We start from the raw sequence: 12,837 nt of genomic DNA on the forward strand, positions 1-12,837 counted from the left end.
GCGCGCATGCGCATGGAGCCGGGGGAACAGTTCAGCGGCATGGCCCCGGACAGGGGTTTGATATCTGCAACCCCGAGACCGTGGCAGGAGCCCGGGACAGCGACCCAGGAGGGGGCTCCCGGCCCCGGTGCCGTTCGAGCCCGCCGCTTCCTGCTCTGCCTCTACCTGGTAGGCTTCCTGGTGAGTAACTGCGGGGCCAGCGGGCTGTGTCCGCGACCTGGATCCCGACCAAGGTGCTTTTCCTTGCACATCCTGAGTGGTCGCCAGGCTCTTCGAGGGCTGGAAACCTGCGATCCGCCTGGTGATGCCTCCCTACCTCTCAGGTCCCTTCTTGCCCCACACCCCCTCCTTCACACTGCACCTGGCCACAGATGAGGCTTGCCCCTCTCACCCACGCCGAGGCCAGTTCGCCCCCACCCTCACCCAGCCCCGCGATTTAAGACTCTTCGGCACCAGGCTCAGGTGTGACTCGGTGATCGAGCCACGCACAAGGGTGACCCCGGGTGGTAGATGCTGTGACGGGTGCGTCGCCCAGCAGTGCGGTGGCTTCAGATGTGGTAGGAGCAAACAGGCCCTTTTTATTAGGCCATGTAGGAAAGTCGCTGTTGATAACCCTACTTGAGCAGAATTAGGTACATTTTCAGAGCTCCCAGGTGGCGCTAGTAGTAAACAATCCGCCTGCCTATACAGGAGACAGACACCAGAGGTGCGCCTTGGATTCCTGGGTGGGGAATGAGTTTGATCCCTGGGTGGGGAAGGATCCCTTGGAGAAGGAAATGGCAGCCCATTCCAATGTTTTTGCCTGAAAAATTCCATGGACAAAGGACCTTGTCGAGTTATGCTCCATGGGGTCGCAAAGAGGCAGATACAACTGTGCTAGGAAGCATGCATTAAACTTGACAGATTGTTGAACACCTTGCATTGAGGTTGGGGGAGGAGAATGTCTTCTTGCTTCTCTCCTGGCTCAGTAGAGCTCAGCACCCTAACCTTAGTCGGGCACCAGACTGGAGAGTCAACACATTGTATATGGATTTCTCCATACCTTTAACCATATGAGTGTATCTTACTGTAGAATGCAATTATGAGTTCTTGTTTGCTCAAAAATTTAGATATTGTCCTTAAAAAATCAGCTTATAATCAGGATCCCACTTTAAAAATACCCAGGCCCCTGTTTCTAATTTGCATTAACCAGCAATTTGTTGTTTAGGATTTGTTTGGTGTGAGCATGGTTGTGCCTTTACTAAGCGTTCATGTCAAGTCTCTTGGAGCAAGTCCAACAGTTGCTGGGATAGTAGGTGAGTAGGTTAATCCTGCACTTTTTCAGAGCACTGAATTTTAAGCCCCCTGGACTGAGTACCTGGAAACAAATCAGTCTTTTAGCTAAGGTAACTTACTGAGTCTCTCCAGGGGTTCTGGTCGTGCATGTTAATAAGGGTTAGGTATTGACGCCTGCCTGCAGGGACCTGCAACCTAATGGGAGAGCAGAGAGACATGATCTACAGAAATCACACCACAAGGAACAGAGTGCTTACAGGCTTCCTTCACCACCACTAAAAGCACAGGGGGCTTCTCTCTCTCTGCAGCATAGAATCTCCATCCAGAAGTTGTCGATTTACCCAGGGAACAGTGGGAGCAGGATTCTGATAATTAATGAGAAATTGATAAAAACTCACAGCCTTTGATCATTCAGAAACGAGAAGAGCTGATGAGTTGCGGGGGGTGGGGGATGGGGCGGGGTGGATTGTACATAATATTTGGAAACTCCTGAGCCATGCTATGGCTTGCATTTCCCTGGAAAAGTGTATGTTGAGTTATACTGGCCCACCCAGCAGAGGGAAGGGGTCTTTGAAGAGCAGAAAGAATGTATTCCATAATAGGATGGAGCTGAAAGCGCTCCATAAAACTTTGTAAGTTCTTTACAAAGCAAACATTTTATAAAACTGAAATGTTAGGGACACAGGAGGTAATATTAACATTTGAAGACTTAATCGAGACTTTGTGGGATTCAGATTTCTGGTCCTGCGTGCATGCCTCACACAGGGTAAGAAGCACTCTCTCAGGGTCCCTGTGGGTGACCTCAGCCTTCAGTCTCTTCTGCTTTCCCTCAATTTTACTCTGAAGACCCATACTAAATCTTGTATGACCTGACTCTCCCATCTATGGTCATTTCCTTTTTAAAACAGTCTTTTTCTCCTAATGTTTTCTGTTAGTTTTATCCATCTTCTTGATGAATCTAGCTTATTTTACAGATGTCACTTGTTTTTTGCAGGCTCCTCCTATGGCATTTTGCAATTCTTTTCCAGCACGCTAGTGGTAAGTTCTCTTCCGTCTGGCAGCACATCTCAAAACCCCCATGCCCAAAAGCCCCCATGCCTCTAAGGGCCATCCATCATGGTTGTAGAAAAATCAGGGCTTGAGGTTTACCCAAAAGGAAGTGTGTGGATGGCGAGGACTTAAGTGTCCTTAGACCAAGAAAGATGGCGTTGGTCATCTCTCTCCCTTAGAAGACATAGGCCTGAAGGGGTTGGATGGCTGGATCTCAGGGGACCTGGTTGAGTCATAGTGAGCGCCTGCTATTTAAATCATAGCATGTTCTTCCCAGAATTGCTTTTTACTATGAAGAAGAGGATGCAAACAGCCATTATGACCAGTTTTGTTTGTTTCAAGTAATTGACAGTCATCAAACCCATTCAGATCCTAGGATTCTATGTGAAGTTGTGCCTTTTGAATGACATGGCTTATCAGTTATAAAACTTAAGTGTATAGACAGAGGAGCCACTGGCAGTGATGGGTTGGACATTGACCACAGAAAGTAGAAACACCCAGAGCTGATCTTGCCAACCCCACCCACTTCTTCTTTTATTATTGGCCATGCTGTTTGGGCATGTGGGATCCTAGTTTCCCGACCAGAGATCAAACTGCTGCCCCCTGTGTTGGAAGCTCGGAGTCTTAACCACTGGGCCTCCAAGGCAGTTCCCCACCACTCCCACTTCTGACCATGCAGTGCTTTGAAATTCAGAATCCTTCACTGATTCTGTGTGCCCTCTATGTAATACTGGTCCTGGGGCCTCAGCCTCCAGAGGTTCATGCAGTTCAAACAGAAAAGTCAGTTTGGTTCCAGGGACTGATCAGCTGTGACCTTGGTCTAAATAACTGGTGTCACCTCGAGTGAGCACCGGGTATGTACAGCACTGTGCTTCTGAAGAGTGGCTCATGTGTGAAATATATTTTAATATCAGGGAGCAGTCTCGTGAGATTCCATTACAAATTCTCAGATAACTAAACAGCTACTCCCTAATTTATCTTTGTTACAGTGTTTCATGCTTTAAATTGGTAGAGCAGCAATAGTCATATGCTCATTTAATCCTTAAAATGACCCAGGAAAATAGTAGTCTGCCTTTTATTGAGGAGGAGATTAAAACTTATTTAAGTAATTTGACAAGGTCACCTAATCCCAGTATCTAAACTCTTAAGTGCCTTTTCTCTCCATGCCATCTGCCTCTGCCTTAATCTAAAAAAGTAAATAGATAACAAGTATCAAACTGTATAGGAAACTAATGCATTTACTTGTAGGGCAGCACATCATATTTCATATTCTTTCTCATGAGAGAACAGTCTGGGATACATCTTAGTAAATATCTTTTCTGTTGTCTTTGGGAACTCCATACCAAAATACTTTAGATGTGTGTGTATAGTGGCTTCCCAGGTGGTTCAGTGGTAAAGACTCCTCCTGCCAACGCAGATGCAGTTTTGATCCCTGGGTAGGGAAGATCTTTTGGAGGAGGACATGGCAACCCACTCCAGTGTTCTTGCCTGGAGAATCCCATGGACAGAAGAGCCTGGCGGGCTACAGTCATGGGGTCGCAAAGAATCATACACACTTGAGCATTCACACACATGTATATATTAGACCAGTTAAATCACAGTGTATTTTAAATACTCAAGTGCCTTTCTCCTACTGGACTCTGACCTCCCTGAGAATACAGACCAGGCTTGATTTGTTTATCAGCAGCCTTGATCAGTGAACCTGGAACGCAGCAGGGCTTTATGAGTTTTTATTGCCAGCCACGGCCCAGCCCTGTTTTTCAAATTGATCCTTTGCTTTATGACAGTAGTACTTACAAAGCATATATCATAGATCTCAGCTGTAATTTAATGAGACCCTTCCTTAGACATCCTTCCGTTAAAGGAATACCTACTTAAAGTGTCGTCTTTAACCACTACTTTTGTAAGTACATATTTTAATTAAAAGTTTTATGAAAACATTTTAATTTTAAAAATAAATATGTTCGAAGAAGAGGTTTGCTCAATCACGTGAGGTTAATATTTTTTTCATATGTGTATTTTAATAAAAATGACCAGCGTTTATTACCTGTGATACATCAGGCTCTGCTCTTGGCACATTATTACATTTAATCTTCAATAATAACCAGTCTCAACCACCAGTCTGGGAGTTGTGGGTTTCTAATGATTCATTTTAACTCAAAGCATGTAGCAAGTGTTGATGGGGATGGGGAATGGCTGAGGCAGATATGATTACTCTGACTTTATGGTAGAGAAACCGACCTCAGATACACCTGTGTGTAATTATCTTGACTGATGCCCGGGTCATATGTGGAATGATGAGAGTTTGGAGCTGAACCTGGACAGCCTGGCCCAGGGCCCAGGGCCCAGGGCTTTAACTGCCAGATTACATCATGCCCTATGAACACAGGAGGCCAGTGACCTCTCCCACGTTGAAAGAGGGGAGAATTTCTAAACTGTTGAAAAGTGAGGAAAGATAAAAGTGACTTTTTCACAACATGAAATGATGTTCAATATATCCTGTTAAGTGGAAAAGCATGTTCCAAAATGGAATGTATAGAATGGTCATTTTGTTAAAAACATAGGGGGCTTCCATGGTGGCTCAGTGGTGAAGAATCCACCAGCCACTGCAGGAGACACAGATTCGATCCCCGGTCTGGGAAGATCCCACATGCCACAGAGCAACTAAGCCCGTGCACCACAGCTGTTGAGCCTGTGCTCTGGAAGCTGGGAGCTGCAGATCATGAGCCTTGTCCTGCAACTACTGAAGCCCATACCCTTGAGCCCGTGCTCCTCCACAAGAGATGATACCACAGTATGAAACACATACACCACAACTGGAGAGTAGCCCCCACTCTCTGCACCGAGAGAAAAGCCCATGCAGCAACGAAGACCCAGCACGGCCAAAAATTTATGTATACATGTTTTCTAAAAAGTCTAAAGGGAGGAAAAGATCAGGTCCCAAGGGACCATTAAAAAAAAAAAAACATGTAGATTCAGGATTATGAGGTTTTATATTCATTTTGTTTTTCAGTGTTTTCTAAATTTCTAAACCATGAATATAGTTGCTAAGAAGTTACGTTGCATAAAGTATTGAGAATACAGACAAAATGAGGCGTTAGAAATTATCCTTCACCATCTTTACAGTCTTTCTTTGCTACCAGGTCATCATAGATGCTTCCTTTGGTATCTTAGGCTGTTGAAAAACTCTGTTGTATTTTCCCACTTCACATGGGAAAGGCCGGAAAACATAATTTATGTGGCAAGGGGCATAACAGAATTGATCTGTGGAGCTTAAACCTGGTTCCCCCGTGATTTCCACGGGGTCACATGTTGGGGCGTTTCCGGGGCGGCCAGGTTGTTTTACGGGAAGTCAGAGGCTTTCCGCTGTCCCCTGCTTCCTCAGGGCTGCTGGAGTGACGTCGTGGGAAGGCGGTCTTCCTTACTGGTGTGCATCCTCTGCAGTGCCCTGGGTTACCTTATGCTCGCAGCATCTACCAACGTGTTCCTGTTCACCCTGGCTAGAGTCCCTGCAGGTGAGTTGTCCTGTGGCTGGGTGTCCATCCAGAAACAATCAATTTATGCGTCTGCATCCAGAGAGCCTGTCCCTGCCTAGCAGCGCCTCTTGGAGCAGACTTTATTTTTTAATATTTATTTATTTATTTTTAGCTGCACGGCATCTTTTTTTCTCTGCACGGGCTCTCTCTAGTCGCTGAGAGTGGGGGCTCTTCTCTGGCTGTGGTGTGCAGATTTCTGATCACGGTGGCTTCTCCTGTGGCCGAGCATGGACTCTAGAGTGCGTGGGCTTCAGTAGTTGTGGCTCTAGGGCTTAATTGCCCTGCAGCATGTGGGGTCTTCCCAGACCAGTGATGGAACCCATCTCTCTTGCACTGCAGAAGTGAATTCTTAACCACTGGCCCGTCAGGGAAGTCCCTGGTTAGACTTTATGTGCAGAGCCTATCATGATGATAGCAGTTACGACTGTTCACACCGGCCGCTGCTGTCGACCAAGCACTCTCCACTGCCAGGCTCTTCTGACGGCTCCAGGATTACAGACCTTGCACTCACAGAGCCTGGAGCCCTCCTCGCCCCTCAGCATGAACACCCATGCCTCAGTCACAGGACCTGAGTGCTGCCAGTCCACCTCTCTGAATCTGGTCAGTAGGAATTCCCTAGATGTCTTCAGCCAGCACCACAGTTGCTGTTCTCTCCCTCGGCGAGCTTATAGTTTTGAAATTGGGCTTCCTGACCTCAAATTGAGACAACAGCAGCAGCAGTCAGGCCTGCCATATGTTGGTCAGGACAGTGGACGGCCTGTGGCTTTAGCATCCATCCACATGTGAGTGTGTGTGGGTGTTCAGCAGATGGTGGCACACACATCCGTTATATCAGCACGAGGTTGAGGGATGTAGAGTTGTTACATACATTGTCATCTCTCATTAAGGCAGGTCAGTTTGTCAACAAACTCCCAAGCTGCTTGTGGTAGGAAGTTGGCATTGGTTAGATGATCATGTCAGAGTGTTTTTATACTTTCAGTCGCTCTCTGTCTTTCATACCCCTGTTCTCTTTCTCTTTATAGCACTTATCACTCTCCCATATCTGTGTGTGTAAAATGATATGTAGGCTCTGTGAGAACAGGGATGAGTGTCTGTTTTATTTCAGTTTTTTCCCCTTTGTTCCTTCCATTATCCTCAGGGTCACGGTGAGTGCTGGGCTTGCAGAAGGCACGTGGGAATTATTTATTTACTGAGCAAATAAAGCATGGCTAGTCTTTGCATAGAAACCACCATGAACTGCACTTGGACTGCAGACATGGCTGGAGACCTTGGAATGTCCTGGTGGGAGGTGGACAAGCTGAGGGCTCCGGGGACTTGGTTCAGATGAAGGTGACCCACTCGGGCCTGGGGCCGGGCCAGGAGTCCAGCCATAGTGGGGTGAGACCTGTAAGCCTTACAACAGAGGTCCCCAGCCTTTCTGACATCAGGGACAGGTTTCATGGGAGATAGTTTTTCCATTAAGGGGACAAGATGATTTTGGGGTGATTTAAACACATCACATTTCTAATGCACTTTATTTCTATTGTTATTACATCAGCTCCACCTCAGACCATTAGGCATTAGATCCGGGAGGGTGGAGACCGCTGCCTTAGGGGTCACGGAAAACTGAGATCAGAACTCCATCAGGGATGAAGATGAAGCTCAGGATCCCAAGTGAGATGCTTTTCGTTGGAAAATGCACAGACGCATTTCTTGTCGCCTCGCAGGTATCTTTAAGCACACACTCTCCATCTCAAGGGCCATGCTCGCTGATCTGGTCACAGAGGAGGAACGGCCAGTGGTGCTGGGACAGTTCAACACGGCATCCAGCATGGGCTTCATCTTGGGCCCAGTGGTCGGCGGGTATCTGGCTGAGCTAGACGGTGGGTTTTATCTCACGGCCTTCGTCTGCTCTTCTGTCTTCGTTCTCAACGCTGGTAAGTTGACATGAATCATGAGGAGGTGGTTTGCTTGATGTGTTTGTCACAACCTGTCTTATCTACTTTATCTCGTTACAGTGTTTTCCTAAGAATGTATTGTGTTGTATCCAACTCTCTGCAATTCCATGGACCGGGTTCCTCTGTCCATGGGATTTCCCAGACTAGAATATTAAGTGGGTTGCCATTTCCTTCTCCAGGGGATCTTCCTGACCCAGGAGTCAGACCCGCATCTCCTGTGTCTCCTGCATTGCAGGCGGATTCTTTACCTAGTAAGCCATCAGGGAAGCCATTTCTTAGGACAGACAAACTCATTACTCACAGAGGACAGTCCGGTCACATCGGCCCTGCTGGGGCCGCGCGGTGGCTTCCGTCGTGCGTGTGCCCCTGGGTCTGTCTGTCTCTCTCAGGCCCACTTGGTGTGGGCCGGCCGCCCTCTGCCTCCCCCACAAATGTCGGCTTCCTCTTGCAGGAGGACTTTAATCCAGTCTTTCCTCCACCTACAGTGTTCTTTTCACGTATCTATACTGACTGTTTCTTGGCTGATTATTCAATTTTCAGATGTTTGCTTCCTTAGACTGGCCGTCCCTGATCCTTGTCTAAAATAACTCAATTTTTTGGTAGCACTTTTGAAATCAGAAGTTTATTTTCTTATGTTCTGTTCTCCCACCACGTACACAGTTAGAAAATAAAGTCCACAAGGATAGGGGCATTCAGTCAGCATTAGTCACTGTGATTGTGATCGTTTTATCATCATTTAAAGTATACTCTTCCTCTTGGTTCATCAGCAACAGTCCTTTTGCACTTGTATCAAGGTTCTGTGAGATGTCCAAGGCCCTTGGTCAAGGATGAGGACAGATGAACAGCCCTCACAGGCCCACGTTCTCTGTGGCTAGTTTCCTGCATGAATCAGTTCTCCCTAGCTCCCGGTCCACTTACACTGTGTTTCGAGGAACCACAGGCTTGTTGGTGAGAACAGCCCCAGGCAGGTCTGATCAGCACTGGCCCACGTGGCGCTGCAGTGATGAAGGGCTGAAAACCACGGGGATGAGTTCAGAAAGATGTCCAAAGAAGGGCAGGTTTGAGTGTGCAAGAAAGGGTCATTCGCTCAGTCGTGTCCAACTCTTTGCGACCCCGTGGACCGCAGCACTCCAAGCCTCCCTGTCCATCACCAACTCCCGGACCTTGCTCAAATTCATGTCCGTCAAGTCGGTGATGCCATCCAGCCATCTCATCCTGTGTCCCCTTCTCCTCCTGCCTTCTATCTTTCCCAGCATCAGGGTCTTTTCCAGTGAGTCGGTTCTTCACATCAGGCGGCCAAAGCATTGGAACTTCAGCTTTAGCATCAGTCCTTCCAGTGGATATTCAGAGTTGATTTACTTTCTTAAGGTGGATAACAGAATTCTGATATCAAAATGGAGTCTAAGTAGCTGTGGGAATGGTTAAAAACAGGTTTCAAAAATCCACCTAGTACGTGGACTATACAGGAAAAAGAGTAGTGGCTCCCCCCGAGGAGGCCCTGCCGGATTCTCTGTGGCTCTAACAGGTCTCATCCCGTGTTGACAGGTCTTGTTTGGCTGTTTCCATGGAGTGAAGTAAAACTCAGCAGTCCAGAGGATGACTTGCCACGGGGTAGGAACCAGGCGCTTTGGGGAAAGACAGACTCTGCCACGCAGGGGGCAGCCAGTGCCCAGGGGACCCCGGAGAGCAAGGGGCCGGCCAGCCTGCCCTGGGCGGAGGTGCGGGCCACGCTGCGGGGCCTGAGGAGCCTGGTGCTCTCCGCCCTGTGGGTCGTGTTCGTGGTGCGCCTGCTGATGGCCGTGGCCGTCATGCTCTACTACAGTAACTTCGTCCTGGCCCTGGAGGAGCGCTTCGGCCTGGGGCCCCGGGCGGCCGGCTATCTCACCAGCTGCAGCAGCGCCCTGGGGGTCCTGGCCGGCTTCGCCCTGGGGCCCCTCCTGCGGCTGTACGGCCACCAGTCTTACCGGCTCCTGCTGCACTCCAGTGTGCTCACGTCTACGCTGCTGCTGCTCTTCGCCTCGGCACGCGGCCTGGACGTCGCGGTCGCCTGCTCCGTGCTCCTGTCCTTCTCCACCGCCATCGGCAGGACCTGCATCACTGACCTCCAGCTGACCGTGGGCGGGGTGCGGGCCGGCGGCAGCCTCCTTGGCATGGGGCAGTCGGTGACGGCCGTGGGCCGGGTCCTCGCCCCCATCCTCTCGGGGGTGGCCCAGGAGGTGAGCCCCTGCGGCCCTCCCGGCCTGGGGGCGGCCTTAGGCTTCGTGGCGGTTGTCATCATGTCACGAAACAGACCTCATTCCGGCGGCCAACAGGGTGATGAATTAAAAAGTGAGTAGGTGGATTTAGACAGCGGGAAGAGACAAAGCCAGAGCTGCATGGATGTGGGCAGAGGCCCCGAGACGGGTGCTATGGAAAGGATCCGTGGTGATGAGAAATGACTTCTCTCCAAAAAGAAGCTCTGGTGGCGGGTGTCCCGTCAGGCCTGTGGGACAGTCAGAATCAAGATGGCACACACACGTGAAGACGGGAGCTGAGCTTGGCCGGAGGGGAAGGTAGTCAGCGTCTCCCCAAGAGTCTGCTCTTCATCTGGTCAGTGAGCCCGGGGCTTTCAAGGGGAAACGGTGGTGGGTCCACAGACCAGGGCTCGTGCCAGGAGGGGAGAGACTGCGGGGATGTCCCTGCTGAGCAAAAGGAAGGAAACGTGAATGAAGTGCTGGTCAGCTGGATGCAGGTGTCAGGCGAACTTCCATAAGCTCCAAGGAGGCTTTTCTGCCACCAAAATGCCGGAGATCAAAGAAGCTGCTGTACTGAAACCAGCCTGTCCCTTCTTCAGGGCCTCACGGTGTTCCACCCGGGATGCTGGCTCAAAACCAGAGATGCCCATCTGAGCCCGTGGGCCCAGGCGAGGCCCTGGAATCTGTGTGTTTAGTGAGTCCAGCTTCCAGCTTCTCCTGAAGGTAGAGAAAGGGTCATTCTGAGACCTGCTGGTTTGGATTCAAGTAAAAGTCAGAGACTGGGTTGTTACTAGTAGCTAACGCGTTTGCACTGTCTGTTAAAATCATGTGAGCACACGCAGGGGCGGCTCCCGGCAGTCACACCAGGGGAACCCGGTCCCCTGTGCTGCGTGTCCCCGAGGCCCCGCCCTGCACAGGCCCGAGCCTGCCTGCAGCCACATCTCCCGGAGCCCGGGCGTGATGATCTGTCTGCTCCTGGAAGAGGGGAAAGAACCTGGTGGAGAAACCAAACCACTTAAATGCTTCTCAGATGAACGTCTTCTTCAGGATAAGAGAGAGGCTGGCCTCAGGACCTGTCACAGGTGCTACAGTGTCTTTGTTGAAAATCAATTCCTCTCTTTCATGTTGACATCACACCTGGGAACAGAAGTGCCGTATTAACCTACAGGTAAACGTTCTGGGTGCCTCCAGGGGCCCCGAGTAGGGTGAGCACAGATGCCCGGGAGGCTTTGCAAGCACTCACTGACCCTCCAAGGTGACGTCAGTTACTGGTACAAACGGTTTAGGGGCCCCCTCTCTCCACGCAGACCCCCAGAGCTCACGCTCCTTTCGGTCCTTTTAATCAGTCTGCTAGGGTTGTATTCCAGTCTTCCACCTGATGTGTGTAATTATAAATGATGCTTTGATACACTAATTTGTTATAACTTGAATACTTGCTATTTGCAGAGCAGAAAAAAATGTTCTGCAGCTATAGATGTTGTGTGTTGGGTAAACTCAAATATTTATGAAGAATTAACTGCAAGTTTCAAGTTTGTCCCTGTTCCTGTTTAGCTACAAGAAAAATGTTAGCTTCTTGTAAGTGTGAACTTTTGTACAAGTGCTTTTGAGGAAACCAAAATATATAAAATGGCCTCGCTCTGGGTGAGTGTACCAAGTTGTCACAGAGATTAGACTCAAAGGAACAATATATAGTCAAGGGTTTATGCAATGAAGGAGAATTTCAAAAGAATTTCTCTAAAGATTGTCTTTTCTTCACTCTCAGAAATCAGTTTCTGAGAAGCTCTTAAATCTAGCCATGTGTTTATCTTTGTAAACTATAGCACTTTATTTTTGAAGTTATAAAAGCATGTACACTCAATGAGGTTTTATAATGAACTAGAGACATAGAAATACTGAGAACCCTAAAAATTGATCTCAGTGTGGAAAGCAGAGACACACTTTTGTTATTCTCTACTACTAAAAATTTCAGTGTTTTGTTCGTGTGATTTTTTCAGATATTTATATTAGATAGTCTTAACATGTTGCTACTCGAAGTGTGGACTGGGGACCAGCCACGTCCCGTCCCTGGAGCTCCTCGGACACGCAGACACTGGCCCACCCCACGCCTGCGGGAGTCATTTGCACAAGACACCCAGCTGCTTTGTTCGCACAGTGAAGTTTGAAAACCACCACCAGTCTCATGGACACTGTTTGTTTATAGTATGACCTCAGGGAAATTAAATCTGCTCAAAGTTTGGGTTGTTTTGTTTGTTTGTTTTTAATTTTCTTGAGTATCTTCTGTTATCTTTTACGATGTATTAGGTCAAGCCACATGAAACTGCAGTTTTTATATGTCAAAAATTTCTGAAGTTTACATCTGGTTCAACTTAAATTTAACTATTATAATGAAATCTCACTTCAGAGGCATTGAATGTGCCCAAGAAGTTTGTGAAGGAAATGGCCCCCCGTCCAGCACTGCATTAGCACAGCTGGTACATTCTGTGAAACAGCCTGGGACTTGGGCATCTGAAAGACCTGGCCTTTTCCAAAGAGGAAGGCGCGTCTGCGCGCATGTCCGCCGGTTCACGTGTTCGGAGAGATGAGCAGGGAGGGAGCAGAGTGTGCCTGGCTAGCAGAGACATGTACCCGGCTCCACACCCAGGGACCTGTGCCCTCCTGGACCCTGAGGTCTGGTTATGCCTGGGGCTCGGAAGCAGGGGGCTGGAGTGGGGCTCCTCTGCCCTGGCTCCCTGTTAGAGTCGCCTGATGCCCAGAGCCTGCCCTGCACCTCAGGGCGGCCCCAGGTGCTCAGCCACACCCAGAGCT

The 12,837-nt window shown here is 49.0% G+C and overlaps 1 protein-coding gene across 2 annotated transcripts; it reads left to right on the plus strand.

The window, feature by feature from the left end:
• The first annotated feature begins 7 nt into the window (after window positions 1-7).
• Window positions 8-12,266, plus strand: MFSD9 (major facilitator superfamily domain containing 9). 2 transcript variants are annotated; one of them, XR_010662378.1, is made up of 7 exons: window positions 8-180; window positions 1,208-1,295; window positions 2,270-2,313; window positions 5,711-5,840; window positions 7,568-7,777; window positions 9,344-11,200; window positions 12,027-12,266. XR_010662378.1 is itself a non-coding variant. In XM_065929657.1 (6 exons), exons 1-6 carry the CDS (start codon window positions 13-15, stop codon window positions 10,132-10,134), a joined length of 1,431 nt encoding a protein of 476 aa, XP_065785729.1. In that variant the 5' UTR covers window positions 8-12; the 3' UTR covers window positions 10,135-12,266. The 2 variants fall into 2 exon arrangements, 1 of the variants encoding a protein (XP_065785729.1); XM_065929657.1 differs by having other exon boundaries at window positions 9,344-12,266.
• The last annotated feature ends 571 nt before the right edge of the window (window positions 12,267-12,837 follow it).

This window comes from Muntiacus reevesi, chromosome 3 (genome assembly GCF_963930625.1).
Source record: "Muntiacus reevesi chromosome 3, mMunRee1.1, whole genome shotgun sequence".
Lineage (NCBI taxonomy): Eukaryota > Metazoa > Chordata > Mammalia > Artiodactyla > Cervidae > Muntiacus > Muntiacus reevesi.

Bases quoted from the DNA above. Each gene is read 5' to 3' on its own strand.
- MFSD9 (XM_065929657.1), top strand. From the start codon at position 13: ATGGAGCCGGGGGAACAGTTCAGCGGCATGGCCCCGGACAGGGGTTTG. The intron at 181-1,207 runs GTGAGTAACTGC...TTTGTTGTTTAG, and splicing joins TCTACCTGGTAGGCTTCCTG to GATTTGTTTGGTGTGAGCAT. The intron at 2,314-5,710 runs GTAAGTTCTCTT...CTGCTTCCTCAG, and splicing joins TCTTTTCCAGCACGCTAGTG to GGCTGCTGGAGTGACGTCGT.